This window comes from Saccostrea echinata, unplaced genomic scaffold (assembly GCF_033153115.1).
Source record: "Saccostrea echinata isolate AGI-Se365-2 ecotype Australia unplaced genomic scaffold, CSIRO_AGI_Sech_v1 ptg000013l, whole genome shotgun sequence".
Taxonomy (NCBI): Eukaryota; Metazoa; Mollusca; class Bivalvia; order Ostreida; family Ostreidae; genus Saccostrea; species Saccostrea echinata.
In genome coordinates this window covers 1,467,654-1,492,289 of record NW_026889762.1, presented here as the reverse complement: position 1 = coordinate 1,492,289, position 24,636 = coordinate 1,467,654, and the positions used below count along the sequence as shown (strand labels likewise).

The following is a 24,636-nucleotide window of genomic DNA, read 5'->3' as shown; positions in this document are numbered from 1 at the left end:
TTATATTCCTGTGAAGCAGAATTTATTCAAAAACTACATGAGAAGAAGAAAACAATTGCTGGGACCTTCAACTCGGCATTTAGATATATCGACGACGCATCAATTGACAATAATTACTTTCATTCATATGTCAACAAAATATATTCCAGTAAACTTGAAATAAAAGACAGCACGGAGTCTGCCATATCTGTTTCTTAGTTGGCTGTTTTACTGACTATAACAATAAGGGCCAACTAACTAAATTGTATGACAAACGAGATGACTTCAATTTTTTCACCGCCAACTTTCCTTATTTATATAGCAATATTCCGCTGTCACCTGCATATGGTGTTTAAGTCCCCCACCTTATAAGATACTCACGAACATGCTTTGAGTATGCTCAATTTCTAAACCGAGGAAGGCTACTGACAGATAAGTTGATGTTAAAGGGATTTCAACAACCTCATTTAAGTCAGCATTTCTTTACAATGACCTTGTTAACAAATATAACCTATCATTTGGGTCGTATTTTGGCTGATGTGTTTCATGCCAATTGTTAGGCCTTTGTTTTTAAAAACTAAATTTGACTACGGAATGTTCCGTCTACCTGACCAATACAAAGGGCTCAAGGCGGATGTAACCGGTGAAGAGGGAATGCTTACTCCTCCTAGGTACCTAACCCCTTCTCTAAAATTTAGAGGGTACGTGTTTTAAGCCCTGTTCACAAAGTTATCTTGTTTGTAGATATTTTTAGTCGATCACTGTTCGTTATCTTCACCTTTTTCATAAATCCGAGGGATGGGTATTCCAGCTGCAAAATTTTATAAGCGCTTTCTTTTCTGAATGCAGCGACTTTGTGCCCACGCCATGTGGTCATGAATACTATTTTTTTTATTTGTACAGATGCAAATACAGTGGTTGATAAAATTCAAAATAAAATAGCTTGATATATTTTATTCAACAGAGTTGAGATTTAATTTTCTTAAAGATATTTATATGAATCTTATTTAATGCTTTATTTTCCTACCTTCTAATACAGCTTCCGAAAAAAAAAAATCACTTCTACGAATGTAATTCAGCATTTATAACCTAAAACTTCCATCCTCCGAAAAAGGAAACATTGTACTTATCGCATTAAAATTTCTGAGTGTAAAACCCCAGAAGATTTAAAGAAAAAAGATTCACTAAGCCTTAAATTTAATGGAAACCAGACAGAAGTTTGAAGAAAGCAGCTTTACTTAACAAGCACATTTTTTGGTACCTTTTCCATAAAAATTGTATTATGAAGCATGATTTAAAATTTGTTTAAGGACTTCTAACATTTAGTATAGTTTTGTGAAATAGCAGTTTGAGATATAATTAATGTCATAAGTCAGATCTTAAGAACTGTTTTAGGACAGACCTTTAGATAGTTGTGCGAATCTTAGCTTAGGTCTGCACATCAACGATTGATTAGTGTAAAACTGGTATTAAAATGGAAATGTAGTAAAAAATCTTCACATTTCATACTGTAATAATTATGTAATTCATCGACGATAATAGTTTGACATTTTGGCGCTTTAACAACAGTATTCAATCCTCAGTGAGATTTTTTTTAAAACTCCTGATCTTATCTTCATTTGTAAAAAGGCATTTAAATGCTACAAAACAGTAAGTTTTAGTAGTTTCAGAAATTCAACAAAACTTTTATATCTAGGTCGTTTTGTAAAAGAAAACTGTTTGAACCTTCCAAAACTTCATTACTTAAGAAATTGAACACTGACCGTCCATTTCATCTTGATCTAAATGAAGTCTCATTTTGATCTCTTTCCGTAATACTAGTAAAAGAAAAGTTTCAAAATTATCAATGTCACAACGACTATAATAAATAAGCACGTCAATTACCACACGCCACCGTTCTCTAATTTTCTAAAAATGAAATTGAATAATTGTTGTTAATAAAAAAAATGAATTTAATTTTTTTAAAAATTCACGAGGACATGAACTACGACGTTGCATCTCGGCATATTTCATGAAGCACAAATAGCGCTTCATCTGATTAATGAGTTACCGAAAATTAAGCCATTTAACTGTCATTTCTAAATCAAAACAGTTTGCACTATAGTTTTGACGTCGAGTCCGGTATTATGACGTCACAAGAGATATTCATGTTCATAAATGGTAGGTAATGAGAAAATGAACTGTTTTCTTATTTGTAAAGAATCTTAACGGAAAATAATTGTAAATGTTAATATTATGCAATACCCTGAATTATTATAGTAAAGTATAATGTATTATCGTTAACCATAGTTTTATTAAAAGGCCCTAAATCTAAAGAAAACCTTTAGTAAACGATAAAAAAAATTTTGTAAGGGTAATGACAGAATTAGGAAATGTGTTCGGCTTCTCCTATGTAGTAAAATATTCAGAGCCTCATACCGGTACCTTATGAATAGATGTAGCTATTCAGAAAAAAATGTAAAATATCTCTTGTTTTTTTTTTCATATCTGCGTACCTGCAAATATTATATAACAATCCACATAACCTGATGTCACTGATGAGGAAAATGGAATTCCATTAGTTTTATGTGAGGCTAAAAAGAGTTGATTATATATGCAACCTTTTAATCATTTTTGTAACCAGAAAAACATGTTTAAAAATAAATCGACAGGCAAGTCACTTTTTTTTAAAATTTGAAACTTGATCATACAAAATATGTATGCAGCTCCTTTATGGTATCCAAGATATCCTTCGATGACTTTGGAGAAAAAGCAAATTTGATGGAAATATTTCACAGTTAACATTTATAAAATTTGAAATGGATCCAAGATGCCATGTTTTAAGTTCTCTATAAATAAATGTATTTCTTTTATTTGCAATACATATGCAGCAGGTTAAATCTACTCCAATATTTGCTCTACTAAGTACATTTTGGCATAATTAATGGATTTTCAAATGTTTTCACTAGATATAGTGGAAAGATTCTACCTCTGCACTGTAAACGTTTTTTGTATATTTTAGCAACTTCTTCGCTGTTTCATCAGCGTCAATTCTTGTACACGATAATACATGGTTTTAAAATCATATTAACCGTTTTCAAGAGTCAAGTTTGCTATTTTATGATTGCACAAATTTTTGAGTGCGTGAATTTACGTGCGTTTGCAGTATGCAATTTATTATACACCCCGCTTAAAAAGTGGGGGTTATATATAGTTAGGGAGGTGTCCGTCCGTAAGCCCCTCTGTCCGTAACACTCAGAGTAGCTATGTCGTATACTCGTAAACCACTAAATGCAATTTAATAAAATGTTCAATTTATGGCCCCAGGGTCAGGGGTTTTGAAGTAAGTGTGGGCTCTTATGATCAAATAGTGAAAATGCATATAAATTCTTAAAAAATCTTCTTCTCTCCCCTGTATATAAAGCAGATAAACTAGGTGAATGATTATGGTGATGAAGGGTACCTCTTCCCTAATTGTGAAAGTTGTGGCCCCAGTGTGAGGGGTTCTACAGGAGCGGGAGAGGGAGGGGGGGGGAGGGGGCTCTATCTATTAAATAGTGAAATTGCATTAATTCTTTGAAAATCTATTTCTCGGCTCTTAGGTATTTAGCAGATAAACCAAGTGTATAGTTATAATGAGCAAGGAAGCCTCTTCCAAAATTGTGAATATCTTGGCCCTTGGATCATGGGTTCCGGTGTTAGGGTGGGGCTATATTGAATCTAAAGTGAAAATAAATTATTATTTGGAAATCTTCTCTGCTCCTAGACATCTAGGAGGCAAACAGAGTATATAAAGTTATAATAAGCAACGGTGTTTTTACCGGATTTTGAAATTCTGTACCCTTTAGTCAATTTATTAATTTCTACTGAAAGAAGTTGTTCCCCTTTGCTATTCGCCTATGATAATTTATCACTGTAAATAATGAACGTCAAAACGTTTCAATTGAAAAGGTCAATTGAATAACAAAATTATACAAGAATCTTTATAATATTTAATACAAAAAGTATCTTTAAAGTTTTTAATTATCAGGCAGACTTTTAAATAATAGATAAATCAAAATGGGGCAAAATACTATATATTTTTGCGTTAATAAATTTTCAAAGACTGAGAGAGGACAATGAGAGGCGGGGGGGGGGGGGTGAAATGTATTAACTAATAGTGCTCTAGAACTATAATTTTGATTAGTCCACATGGGCATAGTGACAAATAGGGGGAAACACAGGCAAATAAAAAGATCAACTTTAAGATTTGTAACCAAGTACTAAATTATTATTTTGCTGATCCCTGATCATCCTATTTCTGTTGCTTTTGAGCAACATAGCTTCATTTATAAGCTTATTTTGTTTTAATCTATGGATCTTCACATTATACTCAGGTGACCGTTAAAGCCCATAGGCCTCTTGTTTGTCAGTCTTTCACCAGCTTACATAATTCTTTTATCGACTTTTTAAAAAAATTGAACGCTGTAACCTTGTACTTACTTGAAGGTAAAAAAAAAATCTGTATTTTTTCAAAAACGCTACAATATTGGTCAGATTTCTTTAAGAATGCTTACTCCTCCGTGGCTCCCGATCCCACTTCTGATATTTTTAGAGGTCCGTGCTTGCTCTGCTAGTGCCATTATGGTATGTATTGTTTCAATGGACTTTTAAGCTTGATTGTTGTTCGTTATCTTTATATTTCATTCATACGAGTAGACTACACCTTGATACATAATTTCATGTATTTTCTTTATCATAAAAAAGTAGTGAACTACTTGTGCATCAAGTTTTAACGAAATCAGATCAAAATTGTACGAGAAGTAGCAATTTTATCAATATTATTGCTCTATGAGATAGGAATCTCAGTGGCATGTAACTTATGAACTCCGAATCTGAAAAAAAGCCCTGTTTGGACAATACATGTCCAATTTTTTTGTGAGAGAAATAACAGCCATTTTTAAAATACCCTTAGCAGCTGCGCTGTGATAGATTTAATGACCAGTATAAAATAACGATATACCCAGGTAGCAGAGTCACACCTTTCGGAAATCGTAAAGGATTTACTAGCGTGTTTCACTGAGAGAAAGAAAGGATAAAAAAAATGATGAGGAACAAGTTCTCGATTTTCCTTCTCACATTGTTAATTTTCTTAACAGCAAGAACTTATGCAGGTGCGTAGACTTTTTAAAATTATCAAATCTTCCGATTCGTTCAGTATTTATTTGTAGATAACTTTTAAAACGTTCAACACTTTTGCAACTTCTTCATAACTGTTAATTTTTTTAATTAAGTATATATATGTTTTAAAGTGCCTGAGTGTTTTTGTGTGTTTTTATGATCATCAACAATTAGGAACTGAAATTGAGTGTTTTTCTGATCATCAACAATTAGGAACTAACATCAAGCAGGGATATATTATTTCTAATGTCACCTGCCTGTTAAATCAGAAATCCACAGATAATTGTGAAAAAAAGAATTTCCTTTTGTTTTTCAATTGCATATTTTTGACATTGAATACAGTACTGAAATGCATTATGTTGTTATACGTTTTCAAATTCGGAGATAAAAATCATTACGTACATTATTATAGTAATCCAAGTTAAGACGCCGAAATCACAAGAAAAGGATTAGGTAAACAGAGAGTATTTCTTGACATAAAGATGTTATTTTTAAAGTTTATTTTAAATCACAGTTTCTGATACAGAGGTTGAGTAATACATGTATGTATTTTTTTTTTTTTTTTTTTGAGAGAGAGAGAGTTTAATTACATATTAAACGGGTTCTTAAATCCAAGGCGTTTTCATACAGGAGCGGGTAAACCGTTAAATTTTGAAAGTTTGCCCTCAATTTTCTAACGCTACAAATCATAGGATATATTTTTAAGGATTCCTTGACCTCCATCCGAGTGAGACCCATCTTAGGTGCTTTTTAGTGTGTAGATTACAAAGGAAATAAAATCTGGTCTGGCATTGAAACAAGATTTTATTACAGGGGATTCAATTTATTTCTAAATTACTTCGCCATTTTTGAAAGCGTTTACGATGGTTTTTATACATTATTCTATCGCTAAAAAAAATCTAAGTTTAATTTTCCAGAGGAAAAAAAAATCTAATCATGAACACAAATCATATAAACTATATACAGTTATGACATATGAGTATGCTGTGTAATAGACACTTTTAGGCCAAAAATGTTTTACATTTAGGAAAGATTTATATCTTTAATGTCTGCACTCTGTTTTTAGCTACAGACTGCAAAGAGAACTTTATTGAGGAAAAGTTTGACGAACTCTGTAAGGACAGACTGAGAATTCATTGGTTAAACGATAAAACCTTGATGTGCTCCGATAAGTATCAAAGAAGGTTATGCTGTAAATTTTGCACGGGGACCCAAGAATCACAAGGTAAACAAAAAATTGTCGTTTATCAATTTTCAATTTAAAGTTGAAAATGTTTTCATGACAAATTTTCAACTTCAGATTGAAAAATCACTGATCTCTAACATTTTTGGTAAAAAAAAAAAAATATGGCAATTTCACAGATACGGAGAAAAATCACTTTTGTAGATAAGGAAAATATTAAATCAAGATACTTTGATGATGAAAATATGAGAATATTTGGAACTTTTCCATGTCACTTTTAAAGAGAGTAGAGAACATTTGTACAGTTCGATATTCTTTTTTCAGATGCGAAGAAATCGAAAGATGTCCTGATAAAAAGAATGCTGGAAATTTTGGAATCATCTGAAAGACAATAAAAAGAAGGAATAATGCAGCAGAATCTTTACTATAGGGTAGAGAAAATGATACATGTTCAGTGCATTTGCCAGGGTAGAAGTCTGCGCAAAAATATTTTCCAATGTTATTAACTGATTTAATTTTTAATACTTACAAAATTGTTTGTCAAGACAGTAAATCTAATAATATAAAATCTAATAATATTTTTAACATGCATTTTAATACATATTGTCAATCATCTTGCAGAACATGTTGTGGACAAATATATACAACTAAAATGAACCGTTTAATACAATAAGCCATAGTGCAAAGATTGTCATACCATTGTTTTGAATATACGTTGTTGCCACCAAAATACATGTGTATAAATATAAAACAAATATTTTTCTTGTTTTCGTCTTTGAATTTTTACCCGCTTATGAGATATTTTAAACAGATATACACGATTATTTGTTTCAATTTGATGTGGAGAATTGATTTTTGAAAGTCAAATTTAATATAAAAGGTATGATTCGGTGAATTTTCTTCAAATTGAAACAAAAATGTTTTTCTTTGATAAATTTATAGTTGTTAAACCTATGATGACACGGACGAATTTATGGTGTAAATAAAGATATGACCTAGATCGCTCTCACTAAAGAAACCAGTTTTCAAAGGACATTTTTTTAAAAAAGAAATATTCTTATCTATTGAAAAGACACTGTTGTCAAAATTGAATAGACATTCGAAGGACACACCTCTGTTGAGAGGCCAACAGTGCACACCGTGAATCTGCCCAATCAATTCAGATTACATTGTATGTTTGAAAACCAGCTAATCATTTATAAAGAGGATTTCATCACCTTATTTGCTTAAAATCTTAAGTGTTGATCTTAGTAAGTCAACAAACGGAAACGAAAGAAACCCTGATCTGGACTCTAGGTTTTTATTAAAATGAATTCCTTCGCGATAATTTAAAACCTATCTTCAAAAAAAAAAAAAAAAAGAAAAGCATTGAATTTTAAATTCGAACTTTAAGTTTGTAACTACTACAAAGTCATGCTGCGCATATGCATGTTGCACAGCAACAAGGTAGACTTTTAAGTCTTTTAATACCTACTAGAAATTACAAAGAACTTTACAGCACATTAGAATCTTTTTCTGTATCATTTCGCATTTTACATATTTTACATATACATATACTTATTACAAAATATCAATATCAGTTTCGAATTTTTTTCATTTAATAAAAAATTAATTGTCTTTTTAATTCAATTAAAAATACAGTAGAGTGTATAGATGCGTTATAGATCTCATGAACGGGGATAAACTTTCTCGATTTCATTTTTCTATGAAAAATTCTAAGACATTACTCAGATACAATAACATTTGAAAAACAACATTTTTTTTTACATATTAATTTCAAAACAATTAACAAAATAATTTTGCACTTTCTTGTCAGGTATTATTTGCTAATCGTTACCAGAGGTGCCAAGGGCTCCCTGGAAGAAAATATGATTTGTTTTATATTATACATCAAAATTTAAGGACATACGCAACGTACCTTACCTACTGATAATTTTTTAAGATAATCTTAATTTAAGATTATAGTGCCATCTGACGTTCGTACACAAAAATCAGCATGCATTACCAGGGGTTTTGAAAAGATATAAATTGATGAAAATTTTTGTATAATTCAAAGAAAAATATACAAAAATTACTAAACATACATTCTAGATGTTTTGTTTATCCAAACTTGTTTCAAAAGAAGTGTACAGCAGCATATGTAGACATTAAGCTGTAGCACACAGTTCCTTTAAGTATTGGAACTCTTCAACTCCAGGGAAAAAGACAATAAAGTTCAAACTACGTTGCGTATGTCCTTAAATTTCAAATCTAAAGTAAAATGACCACTGAAAACTGATTTGAAATTTCGTCTCCATCGTTACTTTCCACCATCTATTATGTCTAGGAGCCCAAATCACCTCAAATACCTCTTACACCAACCTAAAAAAAGACTTTGTTTCGCTTCATGGATTTGCTCAAGTGCCATTTAAATGTTCAAAAAATCGAATGAATTTCAAATAGCATTGCATGTATTATTCTTGATAAAAGGTATAAAAGACATTTGATATAAAAAACGAATTCCTAACATATTATATACACTGCACTAGAATATATCAAAAATGATAAAAAAAAAATAAAGGAAAAGTTTATATTTTCTCATATGTGTGTTTAATATTAAAAATAGAATACAGCAAAGCTTTCGTCAAAAGAATATCAAACACTTCCCATCGGAATGACTTATGATATAGTCAGAGTGTTTTTGCTTCATTATGCAGAATAGTGGTCAACTTTTTGAAACATTTGTCTTCGTAATTTATCTGACGCAATAAACTGATATAAAAGACCGCAAAGCACTGAATTCCTTTTGATTCGTTTATGCTATACCATACTTTGCCACGTATTACTCAGTTTTATTCACATTTCTCCCTGTTATTTTTGTGGGACAGTTAATGATTACCTTATCGAGATAAGCGAGGGTTTTGGAAATAAATTCATTTGGATATGCATATCAGTATATATAAAATACATATCATTATAATGATAACACAGTTAGAGCAGATATGGACTCATTAGGCCTAGGACGGGTGTGACCGGTCGACAGGGATGCTTTTTCCTACTAGGACGGGTGTGAACGGTCGACAGGGATGCTTTTTCCTCCTACGACGGGTGTGAACGGTCGACAGGGATGCTTGCTAATCCTAGGTACCTAATCTTCGCCCTGTCAACCATTTTTTTACTGGATTTCTGTGGTTGATCACTGTCCGTTCTCTTTACCTTCTACACTCTAGATGAAACCTAACATTATTCACCTATTTCCTTTAGACCTTTTCTCATGCATCCAATTACATACGGTATGCAATCAAACTTTGCATCCCTGTGTATTTTGGAGCATATCAGCAAGATTTAATTTTTTTTTTACATTATGGAGACATACGAGGGGTGATCAAAAAGTTCGCGAACTATCTCTATATTTACAAAACCACAATTCACATCAGAATGAAATTTGGCACACATATAGTCAAACACATGTTCTATAAATAACAGATGTTAAATAATTTTTTGCTTGGTGTTTGTGACGTCACAATGTGAAAATGACGTCAATATGTAGGTCACTTGTGACAAAAAATGGTGGACTCAGTCGTACTCGAGCAACGAACGGCTGTAAAGTTTAACATATATCTTGGAAATTCTTTTGCAGTAGAAGATGATAATTTGTACAAAGTTTATGAAGACAAAAAATTACCAGACGTTCAATCATTAATTGGATGGATTGTTTTAGTGAAGGCAGGGAGATGGTTAAAAATGATGTTTGTTCTGTTGCCCATGGCCAGCGAACGCAAGCCGGGGGAAAAGACGTGTCCTGAACTGAGCAATTTGTTATGAAACATCGTCAAGTTACAATTAGAAAAATGGTTGAATATCTTAACAATACTATAATCATTAAATCCCTAGAATATCGTTTACTTTAGACTTTAATTATATGAGATATGATAAAAAGAATGCGCCCATACTTTATCCACATTTGATAAACGACGCTCCCGAGACAGAGAACTCGGGTTGTGATGGGTCAGCATACTAATTGTGGGAAGGGATATCCTTATCCACCCATCCTATTGCCGAAATTTGGCCATTTCTGACAGATGGACTGTTCATTTTATGAAAAATAACTTGCATGGTAAGAAATATAAGACTCGGAAAAATCTCTTAGCTTCTTTGAACAAACTGCTACGGAGCATGTCACGTGACTGCTTAGATCACGTGATTCGCGCATGGGCAGAACAATGGCAGATGTGCATTAAAATCGGAGAGGACTACTTTAAAAAATAATAAACAATGAAACCGCATTTAATGTCTTTTAAGGAAGTTATTCAAATTGTTCGCGAACTTTTTGATCACCCCTCGTATTTCGAGAATTATATGAAGATCGGCTTAATTCTTATAGAAAAGTTTATTTTTAAAATTTTTAATCCATTCCATTTTGAAATACTTTTTTATGTATTGATTGTTTTAAAAATTTCAAATCATGTTTTTATAAATAACAGAGATTCACCAAAAATCTTCAGAATTTCGTATTCGTATTAATCTGTAATTTATGTCAGACAGGTCTGCTGATATATTCATAAAATATGATCATAGATAGGTTCATTGAGAAAATTAGAAAATGTTGAAGTGCATTCATTTCAGTTATTTAAGAAATAAGGTATCATTTTAAAACTTTTATTAGGATGTAAATACGGATTGGTCATGTGATCAAATCCCATAAAGCCCGAAGTGCTTTATAGTAGATTTGATCACGTGCCAACCCGTATTTACATCTCGATAAAAGTTTTAAAATGATACCTTATTACTTATATTTACATTTGTGACTGATTTATTACAAATAGTTTTGTCCTATAGTTTAAAACCCATAAAATGATTTATTTTTTAAATCTTCAACGATATAAATTTAATGTATTGAACGCATCGATCACTTATGACGTCACTATGAAATTACGTAGATCGTTTATGACTAAACAATCAATTTATGGTCACATGATGAGCTGGTTTTTACACAGGTATAAAAACGACTTATTCAAAGTATTATTTAAGGGAAAACATTTGCAAATGTAAATATTTAATTATACAAATCTTTTTAGCAATAAATTTGTTTTAAAAAATTACAATAACAAACAATACTGTGAAATTACAAGCAAAAGCATATATTATGCTATGTAAGGAAATGAGTCTCTTTCCGAATCATACAAATATAAAATACACAAAATGGGTGTGCAAAATTTCAAACAATCGACAAGGTTTATATAACAAGCAAAAAAGTTTCAAATAAGTAATCATTCCTTTGCAAAATATATTTAGAAAAAATATGTACACAACATGCACAGAAATACCGGTAAAACTGAAGAATTAAACTCAATCCAAATATACAGTTTGATCAAATGAAATAAGTTTATATCCGAAAAAAATAATAATAATAAAAAATAATAACAATTCCTTCAATAAATTGACTTTAATGACATCTTTAAGACTTTTAATATATATTAAAATATATTTCATTAATAAGATTGAAATAAAAATAAAATTAAAATTATGTACATGTTTTAGCATGAATTATTTCCGTATTTCAAGTTTCTTTTCATCAGTGTACTTTGTTTAGGATACGTAAATTTTTTCATAATCTATATTTCCGTACAATATGAAATATTTACACACATAGACCTACAAAACCCCCGAAAAGATAGCTCCGTGCACCAAGACTCTGTGGAGAGTGCGTCCTGTATTTATTACAGTGTTTGGTAACTTGTGTCTTTAAAGAGGTCCCTGCTTTCCTTGAAGGTTGTCCACTGTAAAGTAATAAAGCTTCAGATATACCATTATTTTATCAATTTCAGGAATGGTATTTTTTTTACTCTGCTTTCTCTATCGGAAGCATTTCTTAAATAGAAAACAAATTCTCAAATGTTCACGATTATTCTTATTCTTTCTTGGTTGAAATTGACATTTTATTCTTAAATAGAATAAAAAAAATGTAATGTTGATAGAAAAATCGACCAAAAAATCCTATAATTAAAAGAAAACATTTATTTTTTCCAAAAGATTATATATTTAAACAAGATAAATTTGGTTTACCGTGACTATAGCAACGATAGATCCTGCAAAGCTAACCCAAAAAGACCACCCCCTAGTTTGGTGTGTATACTCTGCAAAAACAGCGACACAGCCTATCAATCCCAGAATACCTAAAATTATGTAAAATTAAAAACAAAATATGTAGATTAATTGATAAAACTGTCATTAAATTTTAAAGTAAAAAAGATACTCAATAAAGTGTTGGTATATTTGCTATATTTGGATATAATTTAAGAACTAAAGACCTTTTATAGATAAATATAATTTTTCTAACCTCTATTACATTTTTAATTCTTGTATATATTATTTTCACAATTATCGAAATCTATTGCTGTAAAAAAATATTTAGATTGCCTTTTCTTGCTAAAGAATTTTGTAATTCGGAAAAGAAAATTTCAGTATCACAATATAAAAAATCAAACCTCCGATTCCGAAGAAAAATGCGCTGATGCAGCGAGTTTTGGTTGTCAAGGGATTGTTCTCTCCATAGCAACACTCCAGAATGATATTTACAATGGTTGTTATGGCAAGGAGGGCGAAGGCGACGGACTCCAAACCCAGCACGGCGGAATGGAGATCTGAAGTTAAGAAGTCTTACCTTTAAGTTATTGTTGCATGTTCTTTTAAAAGTGCTTATTATCAGGATAAAGAAAGATCAATAAATTGATGAAACAAATCGTATCATAACATCATATAATATTGTAAACGCTGCTCGTAATGCATCTGCATGCAATGTATATGCAATTATAAACTACTGTAGATATATCACACATGTGTTTTAGATAAACATAGACAAGTGTCTATGTGTTTTTTCTTAGAGTGATATATTACATTATAAGAATTCAGATTAGCATATTATCTGATTATCTTATATAAAATTACATTTATATAATTTTCTGTAAATGTTTCATGATACTTGAAATAAAAAAAATCTGATATCAGTGTCTTTACAAAGTAATCTCCCTTGATCGTCCTGTTGTTCTGACTATCAAATCACTCTTTTTTCCCCATCTTGGTTCCTATCTTGTTCGTAGTCAATGTTAATTGATAAAATAAACTCAGGAGTTAAGGTTAAAATCTTAGTTCAGAAAAATAAAGTTTAACTTGAATATTACATGATACGTAGATATTAACATGATATAATATGAACGTTTCTTTGTTTTTATGAATCTTAACATTGATATTTCAATAACCGTCACGGTATAACTTTTCCCTCTATTTCTCAATTCAATTCATATGTAACTAAATATATTTACTAATTCTTTTGAAAGATAAATTGAAAGCCATAAACAAGACTGGGAAGAATGGAACACCAATTCAATAAATATTCAAATATTTATATCTATCTTCAAATATCTCTACCTACCTTCAAATTATTGAACCTATCTTCAAATTAATCGAAGGTAAGTAACTGAATTAAAGATAGGTCTAAATAAATTAAAGATAGGTGTAAATAATTACACCTATCTTTAAATAATTGAACCTAGGTTCCAAAGAATTACACCTATCTTTAATTCCATTACAGATAGGGTCAATTCAATTACTGATGGGTTTAATTGAATTATACCTATAATTAATTCATTTGAAGATAGGTACATTCGATTAAAGGAAAGGTACAATTGAAACATCTCCACAAAGAATTTGAAGATAGATACAAATCAATTAAACCAGGGTTCAATTCAATTGGATCTATCTTTAAATCAATTATACACACCTTTAATTCTTTGTATTTGTATCTATCTTCAATTCTGTTATACCTTTCTTCAAGTCAATTGTACATATCACCAAATGCATCAAAGACAGGTTTAATAGAATTGAACCAATCTTCAATTCATTTGGGTCGCCCGCGTGGTACAATAGTTTGAGCACTTGCTCTAGAGTCGCCGTGTAAGAAATATATCCTAACGTTGCGGGTTTGAATCCATTGTGCGACGTGGAGACCGGTCCTTCGGATGAGACTGTATAAACCGAGTTCCCATGTCGCAGTAGGTGCTGGCACGAAAAAGTTCTTTCACTGCTCAGAGGCCGTTGGTGCCGAGTACAGATCTAAATTTACAGCTTTCCACCGTCAAGAGGTGGCGTCTCAATATGATTTCAAAATTCTCGAAAGGACGTTTAGCAACAACCAATCAAACAACAATTCATTTGGAGATAGGTACTATTACTTTGAAGATTGTTACACATATTTGAAGATTGGTACAAATCAAACTAATGGTACTGTGAGCACTGAAGCCCAAATATCTGTCCGATCAAAATATAAAGAAGGAGGTGTGCAATATTCTGTGAAAGTAATATTAAATAAAGGAGGAGTTGCTGATAAGAGATGGATACCACTTATTTTATGAAAAAGAATGGTAGTGTCTATATTTACCATTGGAAACACGAAATATGTTTCAGATCTAAAAGTAAAATAGGAAGTGCACAATGGCACCATGTAATAAAGGTTCTGTGAAAGTATAATTAAATTTTATTCAGTAGTATAGGACAACTTGCGGGTAAGAGATGGGTTCCCCGATTCTATAAAAAAAAAAAAAGCAGTGTCTACGTATTGCTATGGGAAAGAAACTCGAAATATGTGACATATATGTCCGATCGAAAAGAAAAATGGGAGGTTCACAATGACACCATATAACAAAGATTCTGTGAAAGTCTCATTATATTTTATTCAGTGGTATAAGGGGAGTTTCGGATAAGAGATAGGTACCCCAAAGGGTAATGGACGGACGGAAAGAGAAACGGACACCACCATCACAATACATCCCCGCCTTTCAAGGGTAGGGGTATAATAATTGTACCTTTCTTCAAATAATTGAACCTATCTTCAAGGAAGTTGAACATAGGTACTATTGAATTAAAGATAGCTCTTAATGAATTAAAGATAGGTGTAAATAATCATTTTATGTAAATAATTTCCATGTAATAAATTCCATGTAAATGATTACACCTATTTTTAAATGACAACCTATGTTCAAAAGATTTAAACCTATCTTTATTTGCATTACAGATAGGTTTAATTCATAGATAGATTATAGATAGGTTATATTAAATTATACTTATCTTTAATTCATTTAGAGATCCCTACAATTGATTTAAAGATAAGTAAAATTAATACATTTCCACAAATGATTTGAAGATACGTATAAAGCAATTTTCCCAGGTTCAATTCAACTGCATGCATCTATCTTTATATCAATTATACTTATCTTTAATTCTTTGTGTTTGTACCTATCTTCAAATCAAATGTACCCATTTCCAAATGAATGAAAGATAAGTGTTATTGAAATACCTATCTACAATTCATTTGGAGATAGGTAAAATTGATTTGAAGATATGTACAAATATTTAAAAAAAATGTTAATTTGGCTTTCCATAGAAAAGCACAAGAATTCTATGCAGGTGGCTTGAAAAGCCGGTTTTAACCAGTTAACTGGCGTTTACTGATTGATGAAAGAAGTGGATTTTATAAGAAATAACAGAATAAAAAAGAAAATCTTCCCGAATGTAAATATAAAACGTTGATATACCGTACTTAACAATTATTTATGTTTGTTTTATAACATCTCTTTTTACATGGCATAATTTAGCAATCATCCATTTTCGCGTTTCCCTTACCATTGAGATAACGTACGTATGCATAACTTATGCATATCGGTCACATATTTACCTGTTACGTCACTGGAAACCCCTAATTATTATGTTCGCAGATCAGAATGTAAAATGGTTTCTACTTTCGTTTTGAATAAACACAGTTTTCTAATGCTCAGACATCTTTTATTTGCAAATATTGTCATATTGAATTCTTAATGGTATAATTTTCTGAGACAGATCTAAACATTTCAAACTGAATGTCCTCGATTCACCTAGTGCCTTAATATTTTGAGTAAAAAATATTGAGTATATATTTTAAATAATCATGCATTAACTGGTGATATGAAAAAAAGTCCCTACCTTCGACATCACTGGTACAGTTCTTATTTACGAGAAGTCCTTGTGAACAGTTATACTTTTCATTTTCTATCCAGTGAGGGGTAAAAAACCCTACCCCCTGTAAGGCCAGGGCGGGGAGGTATTTACACAGCAGGAAAAATCCACGTTGGACTGATTCACGCGACATACTGCTTTCTCGGTTTATTTACTGCTTTGAAATTCAAATTCCAATAATCAAGTTAAGATATATGAAAAATATCTCACATTCAGTGCTATGGTAGCAATATTGCGTAATGAACAGTACAATTTGTTTTGTTTAAGCTTCGTGACCCAATTCTTTTAATTCACGAAGACTGCATTCACGTGATGTAATATTTATAGAAATTTAACAGAATGTATCTTTTAAGTGGAAATGCAACTTGAATAAGAGCACGAGTTTTAAACCTCAAATATAGAAAAAAAATATGATTCGATTTAAAAAATAAATATGAAAAGAAACACATTTTACCCATAGAATATTTAATATGTATGTGAAATAATTCAGTCGTACCATTCACTCATGCTTGAGGATAGTTAACGTGTATCGCGATGCCGTTATAGCTGTTTAAGCTTTCATTATATACCTATTAAAATTTACATTTCCAAATATTTTTCCTTACGATTCTTTGCAAATGAGAAAATGATGAGAAAATAAACTACCGTTGGATGAGAAAAAGTATTTCTATTGTGATGTGATTGAAGTCAAAATATAGTGCAAACTTTTTTTTCAAAAATGATCGTTGATTGGTGTTTGATAATTCATGAGGTACATAAACTACAACGCTTCATGCCTGCATATTTATCATGAAGCGCTAATGCGCTTCATGAAATATGCCGGTGTAAAGACGAATAATGACCCCCGTCGAATAATGACCGAGCGGTCATTTTTCAACTACAAAATATGACCCCCCAGCCGTAAAAAAAATTCATTTTTTGTAGAAAAAGAGCCCTAAAGGTCTTTTTTTTTATATGAGTGTCCTATAAAAAAAATTGACTCCCGTTGAAAAATGACCCCTTTTCCAACAGAGTGATGCAAAAATTATTACAGGTAATTGATACCAAGGTTAATTTTTTATGTCCTTTTGACCAACACTGGACGAACCCGGAATTGACCCGCATCGTGGAAATGATGTACAATATGTATCGCAAATGACATAATACCTCGTGCGAACAACATACTATGAATGTATTTCCTAATGGAATAAAAGGTGGAGATAGCGAACAGTAATGATTTAAATATCCATAAACAATACAATTCTGTTAACAGGGTATAAAAAGGACCCCCGAAGATTGTAAAGGTGGGATTAGGGGCTTAGAAAGAGTAAGCATCCCTCTCATCCGCCGTGAACCCTATGAAAAAAGCAGGTAAACGGAACATTTCTTTGTCGAATTGAGTAAAAACAAAGGCCAAAAAAATGACCCAATTAAGGGTTAAAATTGTTAACAGGTACGACCATTAAATTTACGAAATGCTGACTTTAAGCGAGGTTATTGAAACCCCTGTAACATCAGCTTATCTCTCAGTAGAATGCCTCGATTTTAAAAATTAATCGTGCTCTTTGGTATCGAATGAGATGGTAAACCTTAACATCGTATGCAAATGATAGCGAAATATTACTGCATAAATAAGGAAAGTTGATGATGGAAAAGGCTGAAGTCATCCTATCTGTCAGACAATTTAGTTGTTTGTTGGACTTCATCGTCTATATTCATTAGAACGTCGAAATGTGAAGCAGACATACATAAAAAGGACATAAAATTTCTGCATGTCTGAAATATATATACAATCGTATAATGTGCATTCAATTTTCTTTTCTTTTCAAATATAAAGTAATAAAAATGAATCCCAGTATAATGTAAATTCAAGTCTGTCAACATGGTCATCTGAGAATAGGATACATACATATAAGAGGAATATTTGTTTACTCTATTTTAAAACATTGATGCATTTGTCAAATCAATATGGAAACATTTCAATACAGTGTACATGTATATTGAAGTAGATTAATATGTTTTCAATTTATCATTAAGGCAGACCATCTTATTGACCTTCCAGGTGAACATAAGGATTTATTTTTCCTACATTGAACTAAAAATAGATTGAAAACAATTCTGAAAAGTTATTTCATCTGAATCAAAATTCCACTCAAGTGAACATAATATTCAGGCACAAAGAATAGGAGAAGGGGGAGAGATTGCCCCCTCCCCACTTTTTCTGAATGTAAATTTGAGCAATTTCTAGTTTGAAAATGTTCATCGAAAGTATTGTACCCACCCTCTTTTTAATACAGTTTGGTTAAAAAAAAAAAACCTCTCCTACTTGAGTGGACAAGGTGCACATAACATTCAGGAGCATAGAATCAGGGGTGGGGTGGGGTGTCCTTCCCCTTCCATTTTCATGAACGTAAATTTTTATTTATTTATTTTTTTTGCTTGAAAATGTTCCTTGCAAGTCTGGATGCTCTACCCCCAACTTTTTGATACAGTGGAGTAAAAGGAAATCCCCCCTTACATCAATAAACTTTTTGAGGGGTTCATCAAAGATATTTCTAAGGTAACTTGTCATTTTTGCCTCTTATAATGCCCCATTTCCCTTTTCGATGTTATGCCTGATATTTCTTTCCTACATTGCACCTAAATACATTTCAAATGCAAAATAGATACTGGTTATGCTTATGTTAACTCCGATTCTCTCACTTTGTTTGGCTGGGACTTGAGAAAATGTAAACAAGAAACTTGACATGTCTGCTTAATGAGTTTGTATCAATTTATTCGTTGAATCATATAATAAAACAAATATTGCTGTTTTTTCTGTCAGTACGATGATTTTCCACCATCGAAAAAACAATGTTCACCTCGCCTTTGGGCTTGATAAATCTTTTACTCCTTTAGATTCTGAATTATCGCATTGTCCTTAAAATAGCAATAATTGTATAATGTAATGAGATCAACATATCGTCAATTTATTCCCAATTAAGCTCAGGTGAGCATTTTGGCCAATAGGTCTCTTGATTGACTGATTTGTTTTTGCCCCCTTAAAATTTCAACTCTAATCCATAAGTGGTCATTATTCTACGGGGGTCATTTTTCTTCAGGTAGGGTAAATTTTTAGGGTGATGACACTTTTTCTGCGGGCAAAAGGGTCATTTTTCAACGTCGAATAATGACTGGGGGTCATTTTTTGCCGTTGAATATTGACCGGGGGTCGTTTTTCGACGGCGAAAAATGACCCCCGGTCATTTTCCTATGGGGGTCATTATTCGTCTTCACACTGGCGTGAAGCGTCGTAGTTCATGTCCTAATGAATTTTCAAAAATTAAATTCATCTATTAAATAAATACAGTTTGTTTTGTATATGCGTACAGTGACTGTACTGATATGGATCTGTACGGCTGATACGTATATATATAGATGAATAATTATATAGCATTAAGAATGTAGCAGAAAAAAAAATGAAAGAACGAAATTCATAATCAAATACAGTAGCATAAAATTTCTTTCCATAGCAACTTCATCTATATATTAAGTAGTTCCATTGTTACATAACAATGATTTTGTAGTTAAGTCTATTGCTATTACTTTTTGAATATATAATTCCATTCGGGGATGGGATGGTGAATTTTTTAAATCTTTATCCGTGGTAGAGATCAGTTTAATCAGTTAACCTTTAATTGATATAGTGTCTGTAGCATCAGATTAACTTCTTCCTCTGCTTCTTCTTCTCACCTCTTTTTAGTATCAACAAACATCCAATGCAATAATATTTCTAGGAACATCTACATATACCAAAACAGGAGCTGTTTAATTATCATACTGAAGCATTTGTTTAAAAAAATCTTGAGCTCTCTTTTGCATAAGGTTTTTTATTTGTACTTCAAATGTAACGTATATTTAATCTCATTCAATAAAGTATCTCATATTTGTATGATTAGAAAATTAATTTAACAATTTAGATTCTTTTCAAAATGAATTTTATCAGTAAAATAGTGAACTTTCTTCACAGGACTTTGGATACATGCATTTAACTTCTATTTCCCCGTCTGGGAAAATTCGAACTTGTTTAAATACTGAATATACAAAAAGTTCATTAAGGTCCCTGTCACACCAAGCTGAGTCCACACGGAGTTATTACGGCGTTGTAAAAATTTTAAAATCGCAGTGGAATCGCAGGGAAATTGCACAAATTTCAGGAAAATTTTTACAATGTGAAGATGTCACAGCGTCCCTACGGCGACCCACGCGTTTCTACGGCGTTCTCACGGCGTGCTACTGCGTTCCCACGGAGATCTCTTCGCGATTGACTGCGCTTCCGTGGAGCTTTTACGGCGTGTTAGGAGTTGTCACCTCGCGTTCACGGCGTTCTCACTGCGCTTGCTGGGTTCACAATACGTTCACAATGCGTTCTTCACCATGGATATATATTCAGAAGGAGTGTAACACATTTAAAAAAAAAAAGAAGATTCAAGTCTTATGACGAAAAGACTTCCACTTATGCCAAGAAATATTCTTTAATTAAAAATAATCTTTTTAAATAATTTAGTACTAAATTATTGATAGTTTTATTAAACTCTTCTTTTTCCAATTATATCAATTCAGCTGTGTTTTTTTTTTCTTTGATTTTATTATGATTAAAAAAAAATAAACACACTGAAAAGATGTTATAAAATTTAAGTCCACTGAAACAACAGAACAAGTTCTGGTGTGATTTTTACTTCCCAATTCTACTCCCATGCTCCTGGTCAGGGGTGCAACAAATACGTTAGAATTATTGCTGAATAAATATGAGGCCATTGCTCTTGTTTTGTGAGCTGGCTGACAACGCTCTAACTACGCCTTGAAAGCGCATTGTGATCGCCAACGGACGCGATAGAAACGCCAAGGGAGCGCAATGATCACAGTGACAGCTCCTTGTTGTCGCTGTGTAATCGCAGTCAAAAAAAATCACAAGACAATTAATCGCATTAGAAGCGCCGTAAAAGCACGATAGAAACACAGTGACATCTCCAAGGACTCCGCGAGGTCTCCGTGGAAGCGCAGTCTACTATCACTGCGTTCATGCTGGGATCATGTGCGTCTTCACAGCGTGCGTACGGAGCTCCCACTGCGTTGTTGGAGATCTCACCGCGCTGCTACGGCGATCATACTACGTTTCTACTGCGTTCTTATCAGACGGCGATCACACGGCGCGTACTTTGTGCATGCCCAAAGTGCGCGCCATCCCCTGGCGTTCTATGAGACCCTACGCGACCCTACCGCATACAGTGGAGATCTCGCCGCGTTGTCACAGCGCTGTAGGAGACTTTACTGCGCTCACATCGGCGTTTTGAATTTTTTATGAACGCCTTGCGATCGCCGTGAGGACGCAGGCCCGGTGTGACAGGGGTTTTAGCGATCTTTCAATGTTTTTATGTGACATGAAAAAACTCTGTTACAAACAGAAAATCATTTCACATGTATGCTTCAAACTAATTTTAAAAGACGTTTTGACGTTGATAGTGTGATTAATTCGTGGAGAATGTTAATTCATGGTTGAAGGATACCAACGAATTGCAAGAATATTGATCTTCATTTCTTAATTGCATTACTTTAATCATATAAAGTTTATTTGCATCTTTTTTAAGACAGTGGTGAAGTTAAGGGTGAGGATGTTGTGTATTTATAGGCATTTTCGCTATGATATGTTGTAGTGTTTTGACAATCATACTATATTCATTGTTTGTATATCAAGAAGACGATCTATTTATGCTGAAAGAATTTGTATCCAATCCTTTTGTAAGTATTATACAATAAAATATGTTCAAATCAAGTCAGTGTTTTGAAAGGCAGGGCGAAGTTAAGAGTTTAATTAAATTAAAAATATTCAAAGGACGTAAAATATAAGGTTCAATTAAATATACTACAAAGACAAACAAGAAACTTTTAGTTTGAAGAAACACGAATTAATTCAGAGAATGTGTGTCCCTCGCTTAAGGAAAAAAGAAGAGGGTGGATTTAGTGAAAAATAAGCAGATGGAGAAAGTTAAAAATGGCCTTGACCTTTCAGCTGTTGACCTTTAAGTCAATAATCCCTTTAAGGTAACGAAATTCATGACCTTGAAGGTTCATTGCAAAAATTTCCAAAAAAAAAAAAACTTAAGCTATCTCCTAAAACGTTTGTTTAAAACATATGAATTTCTGATCTTGGTCTCTGACCTTTCGACCTCAAAGTCAAAAGGAGTATTTTTTCAGATAATATTTGCTAAAGGTATAAGATATTGCAGTATATTTCATTGCTACTCCCTAAAAAGAACTGTTTATCACCGGAAAGCATTTTATGCAAAATATGAATTTTTCACCTTGATGTTTTTATCAAAAAATCAAGACCGTTCACGGTAGCTCAGTCGGTAGAGCGCTAGCTCCGTGATAGGAAGATCGTAATTTCGAATCTCGGCCGCGACTGACCTAAGTCGATAAAAAATAGGTAGCAACTGTTCCTTCGATATGCGCTCGGCACTTTGAAGTGAAAGTCGCGGGTCCTTCGGATGATACCTTAAAAACCGAGGTCCCGTGTCACGGCAGACGTTGGCACGAGAAAGATCCCTCACTGCTCAATGGTCCTGAGTGCCGAGTAAAAGTCAAAATTTGAAGCCCTTCACCGGTATTTGGTGACGTCTCTATATGAGAGAAAAATTCTAGAATGGGACGTAAAACAACATACAATCAATCAATCAATCAATCAAAAAATCAAAAGGGGTATTCTTTAAGTCATTGGGAGTTATAAAAAATCACAGAAGAAGCTCCAGTAAAACTTAAATCATCATCTAGAAACCATATTGTGGATTGTATAAATTTCTGACCTTGACGTGACCTTTTCTACCAAAAGGTAGTACAAAACACCAATGAAATCCGTTTTAACTAATTTCTTATAAGTGCACAAGAAAAAATGAATAATATCATTGTAATCTCAATAATCAATGATCAGTGTAAGTAAATTTATAACCTCTGACATGTTTTTGGCCATATTTTACAAAAAAATTAGAGAATCCCTTATATTGGTCATTCGAGGGCCTACATTTTAGCATGCGTTTATGTCATCTACATGCTATATGATAGTCTGCTCCTGACTGCAAAGTAACTTTTGATCCATTTACAGTAGAGACCTGATATTTGGACATATATATAAGGTGTCCCCATTCTTTATACACAATAAAGGTCAACGTCATATATAGAGGTCAAAGGTCAACTATTTTGTCGTCTACGTCATCTACTGATTTTTTCAAATTTTTTGCATCGAATAATTTTTTAAATAGCCAAAATATCTAAAATTGTCAGTTCAATGTTCCTTACTTTGACACATCTTAATATTGGTTCCATTTCAATCATTCTGTTGATTTTTTTTTTAAAAATTGAATTATAAATTTTCATGTACTTACGTACTTACATGTTAATTTCCAATTCCTGGGCTATGTGTATTTTATTTTTTCATCATATTTTACTTAAACATACCGGTATTACTATATAAATACTGCATGTAGTTGAGTGTAACATTGAAAATTTTCACCCCAAGAAAACCATTGTCAATCGAGGCGCAGCCGAGGTTGACAATGGTTTTCGTGGGGTGAATATTTTCAATGTTACATTCAACTACATGCAGTATTTATCATATTATACTGAATGTTTTATACAGATACATATTACAGTGAACCTTGCGCGCATGAATTCTGCGCAGTCAATATTTTTTTTGGAATAACACCTGTCGTCAAGCAATATTAACTGTTGCTACGCTGGAGGGCGTGGCTTCATTATTCAGCGGTTAATAGTGTTTTTTTAACAAATGTTTCTCGACGAATCAGATTCAATTAATTTACATGAAAGTATAATATTATAATCAACTGAAATATAGTAACAGAACGGTTGTATTTATAAAAAGCATCATATAAAACTTAAATAGATTGATCGGTAATTTTTGAAAACTGCATACTATAAAGTGCAATGTCTGATTTCACAATCTTCTTACTGGGGTCTGATAGGGCATATTTTAAACTATGTGGGCAAACAATGTGCGGTTGAATTTCTTTCAAATTACATATGAAGAGAGATTTTGTACCTTAGAACAAAATTTCAAAGTTTAAAAAAAATGAATTTGAGGAAAAATTTGGCCTATTTATAGTGTACTACCTTACGTCACTAGGCATTATAACGTTATCTTCACTGTTTGCTTGTTTGTTTGTTTGTTTAACGACTCTTTAAAAATTTTTCACTCAGTTTTAGAAGCCATCTCTTGCCAAGGTAGGGCTGCAAATTTAGACCTGTACTCGGTTCATAGACCTTTGAGCACTAAGGAA

General features: G+C 32.4%; 1 protein-coding gene across 1 annotated transcript; it reads right to left on the bottom strand.

The window, feature by feature from the left end:
* Positions 1-10,653: 10,653 nt before the first annotated feature.
* On the bottom strand, positions 10,654-16,564 carry LOC133186426 (uncharacterized). Its single transcript, XM_061321678.1, has 4 exons — positions 16,295-16,564; positions 12,769-12,924; positions 12,347-12,456; positions 10,654-12,060 (listed from the first exon to the last, which is right to left on the bottom strand). Exons 1-4 carry the CDS (start codon positions 16,458-16,460, stop codon positions 12,001-12,003), a joined length of 492 nt encoding a protein of 163 aa, XP_061177662.1. The 5' UTR covers positions 16,461-16,564; the 3' UTR covers positions 10,654-12,000.
* Positions 16,565-24,636: the final 8,072 nt, after the last annotated feature.